Source organism: Musca autumnalis, unplaced genomic scaffold (assembly GCF_047663935.1).
Source record: "Musca autumnalis isolate F117 unplaced genomic scaffold, ASM4766393v1 scaffold_4, whole genome shotgun sequence".
Lineage (NCBI taxonomy): Eukaryota > Metazoa > Arthropoda > Insecta > Diptera > Muscidae > Musca > Musca autumnalis.
The window spans coordinates 248,726,641-248,746,784 of NW_027411977.1; the positions used below are offsets into that span (position 1 = coordinate 248,726,641).

The 20,144-nt window shown below is 35.8% G+C and overlaps 2 protein-coding genes across 7 annotated transcripts; one reads left to right on the forward strand and one right to left on the reverse strand.

Moving 5' to 3' along the window:
• Positions 1-3,231: 3,231 nt before the first annotated feature.
• LOC141401085 (uncharacterized) lies at positions 3,232-5,304 on the reverse strand. The gene is made up of 2 exons (XM_073980913.1): positions 5,077-5,304; positions 3,232-4,988 (listed from the first exon to the last, which is right to left on the reverse strand). The coding sequence occupies exons 1-2, from the start codon at positions 5,186-5,188 to the stop codon at positions 4,948-4,950; spliced, it is 153 nt and encodes a 50-aa protein (XP_073837014.1). The 5' UTR covers positions 5,189-5,304; the 3' UTR covers positions 3,232-4,947.
• Positions 5,305-12,032: 6,728 nt separating this feature from the next.
• Hsp110 (heat shock protein 70Cb) lies at positions 12,033-19,632 on the forward strand. 6 transcript variants are annotated; one of them, XM_073986347.1, is made up of 7 exons: positions 12,091-12,224; positions 12,742-12,949; positions 14,368-14,668; positions 14,734-15,927; positions 16,779-16,871; positions 17,501-17,701; positions 17,769-19,632. In XM_073986347.1, the coding sequence occupies exons 2-7, from the start codon at positions 12,843-12,845 to the stop codon at positions 18,384-18,386; spliced, it is 2,514 nt and encodes an 837-aa protein (XP_073842448.1). In that variant the 5' UTR covers positions 12,091-12,224; positions 12,742-12,842; the 3' UTR covers positions 18,387-19,632. The 6 variants fall into 6 exon arrangements, with proteins under 6 accessions (XP_073842451.1, XP_073842448.1, XP_073842452.1 ...); XM_073986348.1 differs by having other exon boundaries at positions 12,176-12,412; XM_073986349.1 differs by lacking the exon at positions 12,091-12,224 and adding an exon at positions 12,404-12,527.
• The last annotated feature ends 512 nt before the right edge of the window (positions 19,633-20,144 follow it).

Below are 20,144 nucleotides of genomic sequence, written 5' to 3' on the forward strand. Positions count from 1 at the left end.
TCCAAAGTTAGAGAAGCAAAGTAGAAGATCGGTAAAATAGGTATAAAAGAGACCATAACATGGTAACTATTACAGGTTAATACCCTAGACAGACGGCAGAGTTAATTTGCATTAAAAATTCCTTAATTTGAATTAACTTTTTACCCTGACAGACGATGGTTTCTGCATTTATGAAACAGATGTTTGTGTTGTTTGTTTGTACCCAGCAGACCATTTCATAAAGCTTTACAAAAGTCCGCCGAAATATGCGATACAAATACACTTTCTGCGAGAAAATTGCTGATTTTTTTCCCTTTTTTATTTTCTTAAACATGGAAATTTGACAAAAGACAATTGATTTTCAACAGCATTGCCATATTGAAATTGCTAAATTCAGTTTAAATTTCTTTTGATTTTGTGCATTAAGAATGTGGATAATGTACGATTTAATTTGAATTAAGGCAGTTAATGCAAATTAACGCTGCCGTCTGTCTAGGGTATAAGTTTTTCTTTTGAAATAACATAACGGAATTCAAATTTATACTAGATTTCCCAAATGAATATTGGAAAAATGGAACCCCAAGTTGAAAGAGATATCTTGCAGGCATCGGAAGAGATAAATATGATATTGCAGATTAATATAATATATAATTTTGAAAATTACATACAAAATAAAGAAAAATTACATCTGGCGATACAAATCATCTGTGCATTGTATTCTTATTAATTCAACAAATTTCATAATTGTATTGCAAATTTTATTTCTGATTTGCGAAAATCCGGATACAAAGCATTGGTGCAAGAAGCCATGACAATGAACTGATGCAAGAAGCCATGACAAAGAACTGATGCAAGAAGCCATGACAAAGAACTGGTGCAAGAAGCCATGACAATGAACTGGTGCAAGATGCTATGACAATGAACTGGTGCAAAATGCCATGACAATGAACTGGTGCAGGATGCTATGATGATGAACTGGTGCAAGATGCTATGACAATGAACAGGTGAAAAATGCTATGACAATGAATTGGTGAAAGTGTGTGTCACTCCCTTGTAAATGTCATTGGTGATTCACCTAAATTTTCACCTATGACATGTCACTTGCACCCATGATTCAACTCATGATTTGTCACCGAACAGTTTGCTGCCCAGCAAAATGTTCGATGACAGATCATGAGTTGAATCATAGGTGCAAGTGACTTGTCATAGGTGCAAATTTAGGTGAATCACCGATGAAATTTACAAGGGAGTGACACCTGATTTCACCTGTTCATTGTCATGGCATTTTGCACCAGTTCATTGTCATGACATTTTGCACCAGTTCATTGTCACGGCATTTTGCACCAGTTCATTGTCACGGAATTTTGCACCAGTTCATTGTCATGACATTTTGCACCAGTTCATTGTCATGGCATTTTGCACCAGTTCATTGTCACGGCATCTTGCACCAGTTCATTGTTATAGCATCTTGCACCGGTTCATTGTCATGGCTTCTTGCACCAGTTCATTGTCATGGCTTCTTGCACCAGTTCATCGTCATGGCTTCTTGCACCAATGCTTTGGATCCGGATTTTTGCCAATCAGAAATAAAATTCGCAATACAATAATGTAATTTGTTGAATTAATAAGAATACAATGCGCAGATGATTTGTATCGCCAGATGTTATTTTTCTTCATTTTGTATGTAATTTTCAAAATTATATATTATATTAATCTGCAATATCATATTTATCTCTTCCGATGGCTGCAAGATACTTCTTTCAACTTGGGGGTTCCGTTTTTCCAATATTCGATAAATTATGTGTCAATCTCTGAACCAAGCTCATCGTTTGGGAAATCTAGTATAAATTTGAATTCTGTTATTTTATTTCAAAAGAAAAAGCTTATCCTGTAATAGTTACCACGTTATGGTCTCTTTTATACTTATTTTACCGATCTCCTACTTTGCTTCTCTCACTTTGCATGCCATGCTTGTGATATCGTGATCTTTCCATTGGAGTTTTGTTCCCTCGGGTCGCATAACGTCAAATGGCTCGTATTGATATGCCGCACAGTGTTGCCTCAGTGGACAAAAATCGAAAAATGTGTTCTTGACTTTTTTATAATTTTATGGTTTTATTTTATTGAGAACACTTCAAATAGGAGAAACCTCAAAGATGTTGCCGATATTTGGTGTTACTATAAAGTTATAGCTCGTTAAACATAGAACATTTTTCGTATGTGACATTTACTAAAATGTATTTAAAAAAGAAACCCATGTTCATGGAAATTTTTTAAAGAAGTTATTGACATATTCCACATCTCTTGAATAGGGAATTAAAGAGTGGTCGATAGTCTTGCAATTTATGAAAAAAAGTTTACATATAGTGTGTATACATAAAGTACCGTTATGTTGATTGGAACAGTAACGTGTTATACAAAACTCAAGAATTTCGCTTCTTTCATGGAGTGTATCTAAAAATTGCAGCAAATTGCAGTTTCGACCATTTGGTACATGAAACAGACATCCCTTTCGAATTAAAAAATGCAAAGTTTACATCCTATAAAATCCGATTCTGGGAGCCACAACCATATCATCATAAACAATTCTCATATGAAATTTGAAGGCGGTTCAATTAAAATTGGCTGAGTTATAGCAGAATCGGAGAAATATATATGGGGGATATATCCAAATCTGAACGGATTTTTAACAAAATCGGTAAAACTGATCAGAGGCCCCAGCAAATATCGCATTTTAAATTTGAAGGCGGTTCAATTAAAATTGGCTGAGTTATAGCAAAATCGGGGAAATATATATATGTGGGGGCTATATCGAAATCTGATCCGATTTTTAACAAAATCGGTAAAACTGATCAGAGGCCCAAGCAAATATCGCATATTAAATTTGAAGGCGGTTCAATTAAAATTGGCTGAGTTATAGCAGAATCGGAGAAATATATATATGAGGGATATATTCAAATCTGAACCGATATGGACCAAAATGGGAATTTTTCATTCCTATGCCTGCATAAGTACTTCTATAAAAATTCATCGACCTAGGTCAACTCCTTCTATTTTTGTCCACGTTTACAAGGAAGCGGCAACACTGTGTGCCGGTGGCATCTTTATCCATCCTGTTAACATGGCCCAACCAACCCAATAATTGCAGCTCGATATGTTTTACTATATCGGTGTTGGTCGGCTGGGGAAGCTCGTGGTTAATAGACCGGGTCTTTTTCATACTTCTTTTTAATATCCACAAAACGAAACAGGTTTCCAAACACAAAATATATTTTTCTTTTGTTTTATATCAATTTACATTGTATTTTTAATTAAAATATATAAATTTTGCCACTATCGACCACTTTCATCTGACTTTTATTTTCATTTTAACAATTGCTTTTGCAAGTACATAATTATTCGGGTATATGAGTATTTGATAATTTATTGTGCGGTTACTTATCAATTTATTTGAACTCATGATATTATTGTGACAAAGATCGGATCTTTCACGACTTCAATTGCACTCATGAAAATTCGATGAAAAAATCGGATCTTTCATGACTTCGATTGCACTCATGAAAATTCGATGAAAAAGATCGGACCTTTCACGACTTCAATTGCACTCATGAAAATTCGATGAAAAAGATGGGATCTTTCACGACTCCTTTCGCACTCATGCAAAAGAACCAGTGAAATCATGATTTCACATGGAATCACTTCCATTTAATTTTGCTGGGTGGGACCGTTTAATGAATTGCCAACCATATAATCAAGTAATATAAGACTTTTCCGCATGATGTCTTGTCGTACTATTTCCAATAAGCTTTCAGGTCTAGGCAATAGCATACCTTTGTGTTAGTTTGTAATGATCGTTTCATATGAAATATGTTTTCCAATTGCCCCTTCTGATATTTTCCATGAACATCTCTCTAAGGACAAGAGAAGACTTCCCTCACATCAATCCGTTCTGTGGTTCACTTTATCCTGACGATATGAGAGTCCGAATGGCGCACACTTATCGAAATTATTCATCTAACTTGAACATTGCGACGTGATTTTAATTTTATAAATTACAGACACAGCGTAGACTAACATTTTATTCCAATGAAACATTTTTCGTGGCAAAGATATTGTATTTGAAATAAATATTTGCCTACTTTTGTAATTTTTTAAGGAGGAAACATCACCTTACATATTATAGCTAAATCGGTTAAATATTTTTGGATAAATCAGGAAAATACAATTACGACCATTTTACTATGAGGCTATGCAAAAACGGGCTAAATTTTGACAAACTATCTCAATTAGGACATATGATGACAATAGTCATCATAAATGAGCGAAATCGTATCTCCAAAAAAAATTAAAATTCGTTTTTTGATTGTATCTAATACATAAAACTAAAATACATGGTCCCGCAAAATTGCAAGGTTCTACGTTAAAAAACAAAGATACTATCCAAGAAGTTGCATTTCGGAAAATGGTATAATATTGCATATTTTGTTGTAATTACGGATCCCAAAACCAAGCGTTTTCGCGGTTTTAGGGAACAAGACGGGTATACACGCGCATGCCCTATATTTTTACCAGATGTAGGTCTCGTTGTCTTGAACACAAAAAATATATATATATATATGTATATATCATGTCTGGGAAGTCCATCCTTCCCGAGAGGCCTTTATCTCGGGAAGTATGGACTTCCTAGAGATGGTATGTATATTTTTGTGTTCAGGACAACGAGACCTACCTGTGGTAAAAATTTAAAAAAAATCAGGTGTGCGCGTGTATTCCCGTCTTATGCCTTTGTATTTTATTACAATAATTATGTAACAGATTTGTTTTGATTTACAGCGTTTCTTCTAATAACGATCTGGAGGAATTTCGTGTCCATAGTTGTAACAAACGTCAAAACTATTTTGATAGTAACGAAACAGTTTTAGTGTATAATGTAGTAGCTAATTGAGTCCATGTAAGTTCTTCTAAATGCTAGGCAGTTTGATTCATGATTTTTCCCAAGCAAAAGGGAGCTGTAAATATGAAAGAAGAAATAAGTTTAACCCGTTCATCATACCAACACGATTCTAAAAACCAACAACAAGATGACAAAAATCTTACCCAATCGGATTGCAGTGCATAGAACGGTGAACATTATAAAGTTATTTCTAACATCAGCTTGGACGCGTTTCTTCTCCTCTGCCGGGTCAACTTGGGGTGGCATACGAAACATTTTTTAATTATTTATTTAAATATTATTATATTAATAAATGCAGTGTAGACTTTTTTGTCGGTCAGGAGGAACAGAGAATTGCCTTGCTTTCAAATGTCAAATTATATCGGGGAACGCCGGCGAAATTGCAAAGAGGCTCTGGCATTCCTTTATAATTTGACATTTGGGAAGCAAGCAACGTGCTGATTCTGTCACGGCCTTTACTAGGCGTTTACACCAGACAGTTTGTCTTCAAATACAACTCTGATTTACTAACACATACATACCCAGCAAAAAGTTTGCATCCGTGGATGCAGTTTAATCAGTACAAGTGTACAGTACAATTGCCGTTGGAGTACATCTTTTCCTATGAATTCACTTATGAATTTTACAAGAGAGCGCGCAGCTAGGATGCACTCCATTTTGCTTCCACAGCACACAGCTAGGATGCACTTCATTTTCGATCCAAATCACGGCTTAAGATGCAGTGCTTTGGATTGAATTTATATTCATTCTTCGGATTGCATTTTTAATCAGTCTAAAGCTATGTTTACATTTACGAAATCCACTCGATTTCATCTGTCAAATCCATAGGTTAAACGTCAAATGAAATCCAATGGATTTCAGATGAGATTTCATTTGACGCATGGTAGAATAAAGTAAAGGTAGGCCACAGCTAACAGCTGATTACAATTTTTTTCTTTTTATGGCCTAATCTGTCAAAAGCAGGGTTGACATTTTGTACTGTTTTTGACATTATGCAATCATAAAGGTAGATGTACCGCTGAATTGTTCCAACAAAAAACTTCTGCTGTAACCAGGGTTTCGGAGTCGAGGTATTTTAGGCTCGACTCCGACTCCAAACGATTTTTTTTCACGACTCCGGCTCCGACTCCGAGAGTGAATTACTATACCACTAAAAATGAATAAAATGTGCAAAAATTTTTTAACTTTTTCCTATATTTTGGCCTATATAGGCTAATGTGTTAGTTTTTCCTTACATATCCAATATCGTTTCGGCCGAATCTTGCGAAAGGTTCTGTCGGTTTTCCTTTTTTTGGACGAGTATATTCTTGACGGAATTCTTCCGCGTGAGAAAATCTTAAAATGCAACAAAAACAAGTAAAAAAGTATCAGTCGGCTTTGCCGACAGAGATATACCCTCAGCCTGTGTATATTGAAACAATTTTTTTCCAAAAAACGCATGTATTTAGGGAGTTTTAAGAATTTTGGGCGTTTGAACTGACAAAAATGTTGATTAGGATTTAATATCAAAAGTTTTGCGGAGGAGATACTAAAAAGAATGGATCTCCAGCCACTACATATGGTACCATCGGGGTTTTTTAGAACTTCAGGGATGTTTGCTCAAGAAGTATGAACTTGCCCCTGAAACAACTTTTACCATCGCTATTGAGGCAGCAATGCAAGTTGCTTCAACAAAAATCAAAGTGATTAGAAAGCAGGTCTTAAAGTGAACATGTATCCGAAACTTTGAGTGGGAGGTACCGGATGGAGTGGACAAATATAGTCCATATTTGAACCTGATCTATATCTGGTAGATATATTAGGATGTGTAAAGTATGGACCAATTCGGCCACTCCTTTTAAGAGTTATCGTACGCACATTTTTGAACTTTTGTGGGGGAGGTACCTGAAGGAGTGGACCGATATGGCTTATCTTCGAACTTAAACTATGTTTGGACAAAATATTACTAAGGCCAAACTTTGGACCGAATCGGCAGACCTGTTCTAGAGTTATTTTGTCCTCCAACCTCCTCACACGGTGTCATAGCCGTTTTTTGCAACTTTCTGGCTATTTTCTCAGGAAGTATGGACTTGCCCCTGATGAAACTTATATCGTCGTATGTAGGGCAGTGAATACAAGTTCCTAAAGCAAAAATCAAAGCGGTTCGAGAGATGGTCCTAAACTGAACTTTTCCAAATTTTTGTGTGGGAGGTACCCGACGGAGTGGACCGATTGAGTCCATATTAAAACCTGATCTAAGTCTGGTACATGCTCTACGATGGGCAAAGTATGGACCAAATCGGTTACTCCCTTCAAGAGTTAGCGTGCGCACAAATTTTCCGAACATTTTCGAACTTTTGTGGGGGAGGTACCGGAAGGAGTGGACCGATATAGCTCATCTTCGAACTTAAACTAAGTTTGGGCAAAATATTACGAAAGCTAAAATTTGAACCGAATCGGTTCATCCGTTCGAGAGTTATAGTGCGCTCCAGCCAGCCAGACAGACAGACAGACGGACGGACATTGCTCAATCGACTCCAAATTGTCTGAAACACATTTCGTCCAAACATACTTGGGGTCTAAAACCATTATTTCGATGAGGCACATTTTGCCCGTATGAAAGTGTATATACCCTCGTTAGCATAAATGCTGAGGGTATAAAAATGTTGCTAGGAAAATTTTATGTATGGTCGGTCCACTCGGACAAGTAATCGATATTGTCATATTTTCATTGTCCTTTATCACTTTTACCCCATGTCTACATCTAAAGCCCTCATTGAGTATATAATGAAACCTAGAAGAAAGATTCGCCGTTTGTCAGACATCTGAGCTATGGCGAGATGAATCTATCGTTGACCAACAACGATTTTATGATGCCCTGATTCAGAAGCGTAATCCTACGAATTTCATGTATAGTTAATAGATTATGCGAACTTTACCGAAATACATAAACGTACGATTTTTTCTGAGAAAGTAATGGGTAAAACTGATAAAGAACAATGAAAACGTGACAATATGGATTTCTTGGATATGGGAAACCTGCATATAATTTTCGATGGAAAATTTTTGTCAAAAATTTCATTTTGTTTTACTTTTTGAGTTCAAGAACAAAAGGACATCGAAGGAACTGAGGTAGAAGGCCAGCATATTCGACAGAAATGTTCCTCATTCTATTTAACTGTAAACATGACATCTAACAATGATCAAACAATATCTCGAAATAGAGATAAAAAGCTATTTTCTCAATGATTGATAAGGGTCAATCAAAAAATTCATTATGTCATAACTCAGAAATTGCAGCTATGGGATCCTTTCGGGGTTGCAATTGGGGTTTTCATCCCGAAAAGGAATTTTTCCACCCCCAGATCTTGACTTCCATTTTGTGTAACAGGGTATTCAGTAAAATTTCCCATAGAGACCACAATGTCTTTAATAGAAGACAAGGATAACTTCTCATAAAAACAAGATGAGAATACCAATAGAACTTTGTGAGAATACCAGTAAGACTTCTGACGAAAGAATTTAAGGGTCCAATCTTAATTCGATTGTCATAGAACTTTACTTTTGTTTGCAAAAATGTAAAAAATCAATTGTATCAACAAAATAGGAATGATTAGACTACACTTCAGAGGATAGTAAATATACTGTTCCTTTAACTTAGTATAATATACCGTTTGCATATATGTTTTCTTATACCTTCCTTTAAAAAATAATATAATATAATAATTAAAAAAATGTTCTTTTTCCAAATTTAATGTTATATTTCTATAACGTGGAAAAAATTTTTCCCGGAGTCGGAGTCGAGTTATTTTTTTCGACTCAGACTCCGACTCCGACTCCAGCAAAATTGCTCGACTCCGACTCGTAGACTCCGACTCCGACTCCGAAACCCTGGCTGTAACACTATATCTTAAAATTGAAAACAAGGACAAAAAATGTGTAAAATTGTTGATTTTTTTAGCAAAACTTACGAATGAACAATTTATCAAATATTGATATTAATTTAAATTTTTTTCAAAAGTACGGAAATGTAAAAACTACAATTTTTGTAAAAATTCTGCTGAAATTTATCTGCAAATCGGATACCAGCAATCACGATGTCAGATTAGCCAAACTTGTCAAGTAGAAAATAAGTGAATGACATTTTTTCACTGTCATATGTTTGGGAAGAACTTTTGCTATTTTTGGAACACTTTTCCAACAAGAATATTCTGGAGCCTAGCTAAAGAAATGTTTTTACACTAAATGGCACTTTTAACATATAAAAAGTGAAGCTCTAAGTTCCATATGTTTTTAATACGGGATAGCTATGCAGGTACATCTACCATTATTATTGTACCATGCCATTTGACGTTTTAAGCCATGGCTGCAGGGTGGCATTTCTCAGTGATTTTCATACCTGTCCTACCTCCACTTTATTGTACCATGATTTGACGTTTGAGCTATGGAATTGACAGATGAAATCGAGTGGATTTCGTAAATGTAAACTTAACATAATACTTTGTTTACATTTACGAAATCCACTCGAATTTAATGCCAAGTTTACACTTGTGATCTAAAATCCACCGAATTTTACGAAATCCTGAAATACATCCCGGTGTTTACACTTATTTTTTTTTTTTTTTTTGATTTCAAACATATCATAATGATCAAGGTAGATGCATATGCGCAGCTGATCGAACATGAATTTTCAAAACAAGTTGTCGCAAATTGAATTAGTCATCAAAAATATGCGACAATATAGAACTTTACAACATTATTTCGAAAATTATCGTAAAACTATCTATATATCGTATTAATTGTGTATAGAACTCGTTCCCGTACTCCGAAGTCTAGCAAGACTTACACTTCTTTTTAAACAAAAATAGCGCCGAATAACACCCTATTTTCCTGTTTTCTGCCATACAATTTTGGCATAGTAGAAACTAGCAACATGTTCATTATCATCTAAATACGATAGCTGATACGTTGATTTGCCGCGCGAAATCACGAAACGCCTTCGAAATCTTTGTATGGCTTTCATGACAAAAGCTTAGCGTAGCCTTTGAAAGTTATGAGTTTGGTTCTGAACACTAACACGCCGTGACAACACTTTTTTCCATGTGTTTTTCAAGGACGTGGGTTCGAACCCCAGCCTGGCTCAAGCTGATTTTTATTTTTATTTGAAAATTTTGCCTATTAGGCGAAGGTCATTTTTTATTAATTTTTTTTAATTAATTTCTCGTTAGAGACTAGCTTACTGACCAAGATGCTTTTTGAAAAAGGAAAACCGACGATACGAACCCACACAATCACTACTGTGTGACATGCATGTTTCGCCTTTGGTTTAGGAAGGCTCCTCAGACACATCGACTGTGGGGCGTTGAAATCAAGATGAGATTTCATTTGACGTTTGAACTATGGAATTGACAGTTGAAATCGAGTGGATTTCGTAAATGTAAACTTAGCATAAGAGCGCATAATTTCATGAAATTAATTTCACTGTCTGCAGGGGGTCTAAGTAACGCGGCCGTTTTCGACCCGGTAACGTTACCTATGGATTGAAATTATGAAATTTTGCTTACACGGGGGGTATTTAGGAACTCATAGATAACTATGCGTAGAAATTACGGGCATAACTATGAATATACAAGGTAGCGCAAAAGTAATCCTCCTATCAGAAAATGCTATCAATTTTGCGATTGGCCCCTAATGTCAGTTCTGTTTTGACATTTGTGTAGTAAACACATGCGAAATACACGTTAATAAACAATGTTACGCTACATCAAAAACAATCATGAGTGATGAGGCACATTTCCCTTTAGCGGATACGTAAATAAACAAAATTTACTCTTCTGGGGCACAAGCCTCAGAGACAAGACAATATCCGTCAAGAATGTGAGGACCTATCGCCGGAAGTTTTGCCCAAAGTGATAGAAAATGCCATAAAAAAGGCTAAAATGACAATAAACTGTGGCGGCGGCCATTTATCTGACATCATATTCTCGACTTGATGTAAAAAAATTAAAAGACCAAATAAAAATAATCCACAAGAAGATTCAAAGTTTTTCATTATCTTTTTAAATTACAGCCAAAAAAACATCGGAAGTTTACTTTTGCACCACCTTGTACATCAACCTTTATTTTTGCTCCATGTCATTCCATTAATTCTCAAAATTTTGGTATTTTCTGTACATTTTTATATGTCTCTATTTTAAAAATTAATGATAGGCATGTCAATACTATAGCTCTGTTCCTTTACGTGCAAGAATCTTCAAGTTTAAGTTCTAATGAAAACGCCGTTTAAAGCTTTGTGCCAGTTTAAAATGTGTAATACGGTTTACGTTTTGTACGGTAAACCTTCTTTATAAGGATTTATTTGAGGTATATGCAATGGAATGGACATTTGAAACCCTATGGGTTTGTTAAATCCTCTTACATATAAACGTACTATAAAAGTGGTTAAAATTTGCTCTGTCCCAGAACCTGCAAGAAGCTAAAATTTTACTAGGCGTTTACACAAACAGTTTATCTTAAAATACAACCCTGTCCATAATTTTAACAGACAGTAGGGGTAAAGGCCAGAACAGAATCAATCGTCGCTTGCTTCCCAAATGTCAAATTATAAAGGAATACCAGAGCCTCCTAATGGAGAACGCATGCGGATTTGCAAAGAGGCTCTGGCATTTCTTTATAATTTGACATTTGGGGAAGCATGTATCAGCTCTTCAGATCTGTAAGTTCTAATCTTCGTGTAAACACGTAAAAAAATGTATGAGTCAAAATGAGATGATAAAACATATGTACATTTTTTTGATTAGAGCGCGCTCTATTCTCGTCTGTAAACCTAAAGGGAACAGCTGTTTTGTTTGTTTGGCAAAGCTGTTGTTTATATTTTTAGTTTATGTCATACCAAAAAAACATAACCAGTTATGATAGCAAAAATCATAAACGGTATCTAAAATGACAATTTTGTTGTACATATGAATGTGCATGTGTATATACAAGCTACATAACATACGCAAAAAAGCAGATGGTCTGATGGCACCTATGCGAGATAAGTTTTGGGTTTTTGACAATCAATACATGAAATCAATTGTCCTGTCATGTGTAAACGCAGGGTTAGCGATACGCCGTACGCAAGCGTTCTTTGACAGTTAAACGTGGTATGTGACAAACGAATGCAACCCTGAAAATACGACATAAAACAAGTGTCAAAATTTTCTAGAAGATTCACGACTCGTGAATCACGAGAGAGGAGAGAAATACGAAAAATAATCAGCCATCACAGTTGAAAATAAAACGCGTTGAGAAACACTAGCTTTTTAAGAAGGTAACAGCCGAAAAGAAAACCAAAAAACGTTTAATACAAGAAATTAAAAGAAAAAAAATTTGCAAATTCACTAACAAGCGATAAAAGAAAAGTATTACCACAACGTGTAGCAAAGAAAAGATAACGAGTTATAGATAAAAGTTTAAACAAATACACTACCGTTTAAAGAGCAAAGATTCATAAAAAACGTATGTACTACATACATACATACATACACACTACATATTTCATATTTCATGTTAAAAGTTTAATGAATGGAGGACAGCTGGATTTGCATAAAAAGTCTTCCATGTGCCATTTTGTGTCAGTGATAAAATTGATTTAATTGACAAGAGTTTCGTTACCCCTTTATTTTCAACGAACATTCTGGATTTATTATTTAATTTTTCGCAAATTTACTCACTTCACTGACTGACGTGTTTGTTCTAGTTTTGTGGAAAAAAAAACCCGAAGTGTTATTAGTCAAAAGTGCTAAATTGAAAAGTGTATATCATATTTTATCTTTTTTGCATTGCAGAAATTCTCGGAAGTTTGTTTTGGTGGTCTGAAGTAGAAAATACACAGAGCTGCCCAAGAAGTTTTTACTTTTTAAACAACACACATTGACAAAGAAGAAAAATGTCTGTGATTGGTATTGATTTTGGTAGCGAGTCGTGCTATGTCGCCGCCGCCAAGGCTGGCGGTATTGAGACTCTTGCCAATGACTACAGCTTGAGAGCAACACCGTAAGTATTAACAATTTTGGACTTATTATTACAATAAAGGTGATTAAGCATTACAAATGGCAAAAAAGTGAGGTTAGATAGAATTAATTTTTCTTTTCTCCCATTCCGTTTTTATTTTGCTTCTCAAAATGTGTTCGCGGTTTGTTCTCTCATGCTCTTGATTTCGAGCAATGGAAAAATTTATCAAAGTGTTGAGGAAAAAAATTGTAAAACCGTGAAATGAATGTGAGTTTGCACTTTGGCAAAAAAAAAAAAGAACAAACTTGCAACTCAATGTTACAAAATTCCGCATAAAAGGGGTGTAACATTTACGATTGCTAGGAAACATTCCAGAAACATGTGTATTTTTCTGGAAGTTATTGATTTTTTTGTTTGCCCCCTTTCTAAGGGCCACTCAGCTGTTACGGCTTAACATTGGCAAAGCCACCATCAAATGCCATCATTCTGATCATATGTTGATTTCTGCTGGCTATTGTTTGTGTGTCTGTGCTATGTATGATATGTTGCTATGGGCCGCGAATGGTTTGTAAGCCGGCTTTTCAATGTCGTTTAATATCTATGAGTGAGCGTTTTAAGGAGAGCTTGCTGCTTCAAGCCACACTTATCGTGTTTGTTTGGATTTTGTTTTGTGCGTTGTAGCCTGACCATGTATGGGCAAAATGTCGTTCAGATGTGCTGTGATGCAGATTGCGGAATGCATTTTCGTGGTGCAAGTGATGTCATATTGATGGTTTGAACGCCTCCCAAAGTCTATCGAATGGCATCAGAAACCAAGTCATAACAAACCATTGGCTTGATGACAATACTGTTAACATTTGCTAGCCCCTCCCCCCCCCACCATGTTGTTACCACCATTTCAAGGTGTTTTATTTAATTTCTTCCCAATACATTTCATTTGATTGTTTATTTGAAAACATTTCCATACAGTGTGTGGGTGGTGGGTATTTTTGTTCGAATGGCCAATGCTGCGTCATTTTAGTAATCAAAAAGTAGGTATCCAAAAAAATCATACACATCCACACAAGCAGGCACACACACTCAGCACCGCATTTGGCCAAGTATAGTCACCAACCGGTAAATGGTGAGAAATAAAACCATTTCTAGAAGCACTAAAAACGCGACATAACTAAAAATTGTATGCCCTAAATTGATTTAAATTAGCACCTTTAAGAGTCCAATACCAATGTTTACAATAATATTTTAAAACATAGTTTTTATGTAGAAAAATAAGCCATTACTAGTCCCAGATTATGACTCAATGGTCAGTAGTTGTTGTCTCGAGAGAAGTGCTTAATACTTTTTTAGACATTAAGATGTGCATGAGTAATGACGTCACTTCTTTTTTCTATATATGTATCTACTTAAGCAGTATTCTTGAATTACCCTAGATTAAACTTTAATCTTCTCTTTGTTTCCAGATCATGTGTAGCTTTCGATGGCAAAAAACGTATCATTGGCGTTGCTGCCAAAAATCAGCAAGTCACAAATATGAAAAATACAGTTAGTGGCTTCAAACAATTACTGGGTCGTAAATTCAACGATCCCCATGTGCAACGTGAACTTAACAGCATTCCAACAAAAGTTACAAGCTTGCCCGATGGTAGCATCGGTTACCATGTCAACTATTTGGATCAAGAGCAAACCTTTACTCCCGAACAGTTGACTGCCATGTTATTTACCAAATTGAAGGAAACTTCCACCCATGCTTTGGGAACACAGGTATGTCTTTAGAAATACAAATTTTCATCGCTTGAAGGCAATGTTGACATTTGCTTATTTTTTAGGTGAATGATTGCGTTATTACTTGCCCAGTGTATTTCACCAATGCTGAGCGCAAGGCTTTACTTGATGCTGCCCAAATAACCGGTCTCAATGTTCTACGCCTAATGAACGAAACTACAGCAACAGCTTTGTCATATGGTTTCTACAAGCAGGACTTGCCCGAAGATAAACCTCGTAATGTTATCTTTGTGGACTGTGGCCATGCCTCACTGCAGGTCAGTGCATGTGCCTTTACCAAAGGCAAACTAAAGATGCTGGCCAGCACCTGGGATTATATTGGAGGTCGCGACTTTAATACCGTCTTGGCAGATCACTTTGCCAAGGAGTTCCAAGAGCGTTACAAGATTAATGCCAAGACAAACGCCCGTTGTTGGCTGCGTCTCATTACCGAGGTTGAAAAGTTGAAGAAACAAATGTCGGCCAATAGCACCAAGTTGCCCCTGAACATCGAGTGCTTTATGGAAGACATCGATGTTTCGTCCAGCATGCAACGCTCCCAAATGGAGGAGTTGTGTGCTCCTTTGTTCCAGCGTGTGGAGAAAGCTTTCAAGAAACTATTGGCAGATTCCAAACTTAGTCTGGAAGACATTCATTCAGTGGAAATTGTAGGCGGCAGCTCACGTATTCCCGCAATCAAGCAATTGATTGAAAATGTGTTTGGCAAATCGGCCAGCACCACATTGAATCAGGATGAATCTGTGTCACGAGGCGCGGCTTTGCAATGTGCTATTATGTCACCAGCTGTACGTGTACGCGAGTTCGGTGTTACTGATATTCAGAATTATCCCGTTATGGTTACATGGGAAGGTGATGGCACAGTTTCTGGTGGCGGCATTGAAGTGTTCCCCGTTTTCCATGCTGCACCATTCAGTCGCCTTTTGACCTTGAACCGCAAAGAACCCTTCACCATGACAGTTCAGTATTCACAATCTATTCCTTATCCAGATCCCGTTATTGGTCGCTGGACCATTAAGGATGTCAAACCCAACGAGAAGGGAGAATATGCTGAGGTTAAGGTCAAGGTTAGAATCAATCATCATGGTATTGTTTTGATCTCAAGTGCTTCGTTGGTTGATAAGAAGGAAGCCGAAGAACCACCAACTCCTCAGCCCAATGAACAAGCAGGCGAACAACCAGCTGGTGGAGAGCAGCAACAACAAAACAACGGTGGTGAACCTATGGATGTGCAAACAGAGGTAAGTTATCACATTCGCGGTAATACCCATCAAATCATTAACATCTGTAGTGGTTTTTCGTCCCTTCCTTAATGTTGTCTGTGTTGCCAGCAAATGTCTTATTTTTAAGTTGTAGGATCATATTTTGGTTTATCTCCAATATGGATAATGTGTAGCACATTTAATTTCTTTTACCAAACAATTTGTAGTTTATCTCTATGAAAAACATTTTTTTTACTAACCCCAAAAATCAGTTATCATTTATTTGACTTTCACAAATTTTAGTTCTGCTGTCCTCTATACGTTCACATTTTAACGAACCAAGTCTATGTTTAGGGTATTTCAACGTTTAATTCAAAAGATTCTAATAAGGTAATATGTATTAAAAAATATTCCCAGAAGAAGTAATTTTAAGTTAAAATATAGGAAATTGAAACTTCATGTTAAAGATTTATGTTTAATGATCCTTAACTCTGGCAAACAATCTTATAACCTTTCAATTTCATAAACACACATTATATGAATTATTCTTGGCTTTTATGGTCAGATATTTTATAACATGTTTTCACCGTCCAATCAAAAATGTAACGTTGAAATTCCCTTAAAATAGAAAACCATTTTTATGCATACTTAAGTTCCGTACAGTTTTTCTTCTCAGCTATTTCACATCTTCATTAAAAGCAATGTCCATTTCCTTTTGAATAGAAATTAAGAAAAAAAGGAAAATAGGTTAAATCTTTGAAAACAAAACGAAATTGATTTTTGTGTTTTTTGTTGTCTTCTTGGTTTCGTTTTTATCACCACTACCACCACCACATCTTGTCATCATTGTTTGATGATAATGGTCCATTACCACACAAACTATCGCGTAGGCTTGTAATGATAATGAGGACGATAGTACAAATACTGCCTCATCACCTGGAGGACAAGGGTGGGCTCAACGGGTCAAGGGCTGGTTTACTCCGGTACGTTTCGTATACGCTAAAGCTTTTGTTTAATATTTTAACAATTAAGTTTTCCTTACACACACTCTTTTACTTACTACTTCCAAACAAGAAAGAAAAGACAAGAAATTGGAAATTTGAAAACAATTACACACAACCGAACGCGTTGGCATTTGTCTGTCACACTCACTGTACCAATGGACGAATGTCAATGATGGATGGCTACCTTCTTCTTTTACAATGACACTGAAGAAGAAAACAGCTCACAAGCCTACCCTTGAGTACTCTCCTTGTCAATATTAATTCAACAACATTTCAATAATACACTTTATGTATGTATAAGTTTGTCCAACACTCATCCAATTTTGTATACAACACAAGAAAAAAAACAGACGACCTTCACTCCTCCCCTTGCTTTGGAATTATGTACACTTCTTGTTTTTTCATTTAGCTCCAAAGTGTTTCTGTTACTTGCCCAAAAATATTCCTTCCCAAAATTAATACTCGGGGTTTTAGGATAGGCTTCTGTTGTTGGTTAAATGCTATTTTAAAATTAACCATCTACAAATTTCCTCTTTCTACTTTTTTCTTGCTTATTCCCGAAATTTCCATTTGTTCGGTATCTTATTTGATTGGCTTTTTGATTTCAGGGTGCCGATAAGAAGAAGAAGAGTACCAAATTGATTGAATTGCCCATGGATGTGCACACACATGGCTTTTTGCCCAACGAATTGAATAACTTGATTCAACAAGAGGCTAAGATGGTGTCAAATGATGCCAAGGAAACTGAACGTATTGATGCCAAGAACGCTTTGGAAGAATTCGTTTATGATATGCGCAACAAGCTACAGGTAATGACGATTTTTCTTGTTAATTGTTCGATTATGAATCAGTAACTGACTTTGTGAATCCTTTTAGGGTGGTCCCTTGGAACGCTATGTAGTCGATGCTGAACGTGATGCCATCTGTGCTCAATTAAATGAACTAGAAAATTGGTTGTACGAAGATGGAGAAGATTGTGATCGTGATACATATGTTAACAAGCTTAAGGCCTTACACCAACAAACAAATCCCATCAAGGATCGTGCCAGTGACTATGAAAATTGCCCTGGCGTATTTTCGGAATTGAAAAATGCCATCAGCCATGCACATGCTGCTGTAAACGAATTTAAGAAGGGTTCATCCAAATACGACCATTTGACAGAGACCGAGTTCATTAACATTGCCGAACACGCTGAAAAGGCTCAGAAATGGTTGGACAGTAACATGGCCAAGTTTGCCGAATCGCCCAGAACGGCCGACAGTCCCGTCAAGGTTGCCGATATTCGTCACGAAGTACAGACACTCAACACCTGCGTAAACTCAGTTATCAATCGCCCCAAGCCCAAACCAGCTGCCAAACCTGCACCACCCAAAGATAATGCAGCCAGCGGAGAACAACAGCAGAATGGCGAAAATGCAGAAAACAAAACTGAAGGTGATAAGACAGCGCATACCAACAGTGTGCCAGAAGATTCAACGATGGATGTGGAATAGGGTCGTCGGCGTAGCAGTAGAAACGCCGCTTAGATGTAGAGAATTTATAAGACAACAACAAGCACACAGACGTTTGTTTTTAGAGCAAAATATAAAAGAAATTATTGAAATGCTTTTTAATAAAAAGCAGACAGACCGATCACACACTACTCTCCTTCTCCTCTAAATAAATAAAAACCTACATACCTATCCTCGCGTCGACTTCCCCCCTTCATCCATACCCCCCACCACCACACCCGCCCTTTTAATCTAAACTATCTATCGTAATGTCCTTCTTCATATTGTCACACACATAAATACAACGTAAATAAATAAACAACAAAATTTTCTTAACAAGAAATTATTAAAAACCACTCCCTTTAAAATTATGTATAATTTAAAGAATATTGAATTAACTAACACGAAATTAGTTATTTGATAGTATAGTAAGAGCTTTGCTTTTTTCCCTCTCGCTCTCTATACATGTCTCTTTTTGGCGTTATTTTGTTATTATTTAAATATAAATTGTATAAAAATGTATATGGACTCCTAATCACTAAAGTTGTGTAAAGTTTAACTATGATTAAATATGACTAATTTCAAGTAGTATGGGTAAATTAAAATATTATATTTGGAGCATACATTCAATTTAGTGTTTAGGTGTCCATATGTGGGAGTACACACGTGGTAGGAGAGACGTTGGTTACTTATTTATAATATTGGCACTACTATAATTGTATTCAGAATTCAGATGCATTTACAATTCCAATAACAACAACAAATACAATTATTGAATGAAATATCCAAATACTCTGTCTAAATTTTCAGTCAGTAAAAGGATTCAATTATAAAATAATTATCCTTTTCCTTCTAGAAATAAACTACTTATCTTTTCTCTTAACTATAGTGTAGGTATATTCATCTATCTATTCCTTCCTAATATATGCCTTCATACGAGTTTTGGTTATCACATTTTCTCATCCCCAATATATTTCATTACGCTACAGTGTGTGTACTTATATTAGGAATGAGTTTAAAATAACAACAATGACATCTCTCAATACCATTAAATGTGTTGTAATTCTTTATTTGAAAACGAAAACTTCTCCTCTATGTGTCTAATTTAAAACATTTGTATTTGCGAAATGTCTTTGTACCCAATACACATACAGATACTGAAAGATACAAAAAAACAACTAATTAATTACACACTTTTATTTGGGAAGATAAAATAAAACGAAATATATTCAAAATCATACACTATAAATTTGTGGTCTTTTATTTTGTTTCTAAACTGGACTAATGTATTCAAAATTATGTGGGAATATGGTTGGCCGATTATTTCAGTTAAACTAACAGGGCATTTGATTTGAATTGTAAACCGCAATCGGTTCATAATTTTGGCAATGCTTGCTTGTGTAATCATAACCTACCTACCACGTGTTGTGTAGAGCAAAACAGGAACAACAAATAATTGTTTTCTTGATAACACAATGTATTAAATTATTCATTTCATTTGTAGAGTGGGAATGCGGTATCTCTCCTTTATATTCTTTATCTGCCGTAAATATAACTAGCATTTCACAATCTACGTCACTATGAGATACTGACTTACTGAATGTACTATCAACTCGTGAATATATATGACAACAAATAAGTGCTAACCTATTAGATACATATACAACTTGCGGAAGTTTTATTTACATTTTTTGTAATCGGAAGCTCTGAAATGGAAATAATTTAAAATTATATACAACTTAAAAATACCGAAAATTGGGC

Excerpts from the sequence above, each read along its gene's own strand:
- LOC141401085 (XM_073980913.1), bottom strand. The coding sequence starts at position 5,188 with ATGTTTCGTATGCCACCCCAAGTTGACCCGGCAGAGGAGAAGAAACGC. Across the intron at positions 4,989-5,076 it reads ATGCACTGCAATCCGATTGG|CTCCCTTTTGCTTGGGAAAA; the intron begins GTAAGATTTTTG and ends TCATATTTACAG.
- Hsp110 (XM_073986347.1), top strand. The coding sequence starts at position 12,843 with ATGTCTGTGATTGGTATTGATTTTGGTAGCGAGTCGTGCTATGTCGCC. Across the intron at positions 12,950-14,367 it reads TACAGCTTGAGAGCAACACC|ATCATGTGTAGCTTTCGATG; the intron begins GTAAGTATTAAC and ends CTTTGTTTCCAG. Across the intron at positions 14,669-14,733 it reads CCCATGCTTTGGGAACACAG|GTGAATGATTGCGTTATTAC; the intron begins GTATGTCTTTAG and ends CTTATTTTTTAG.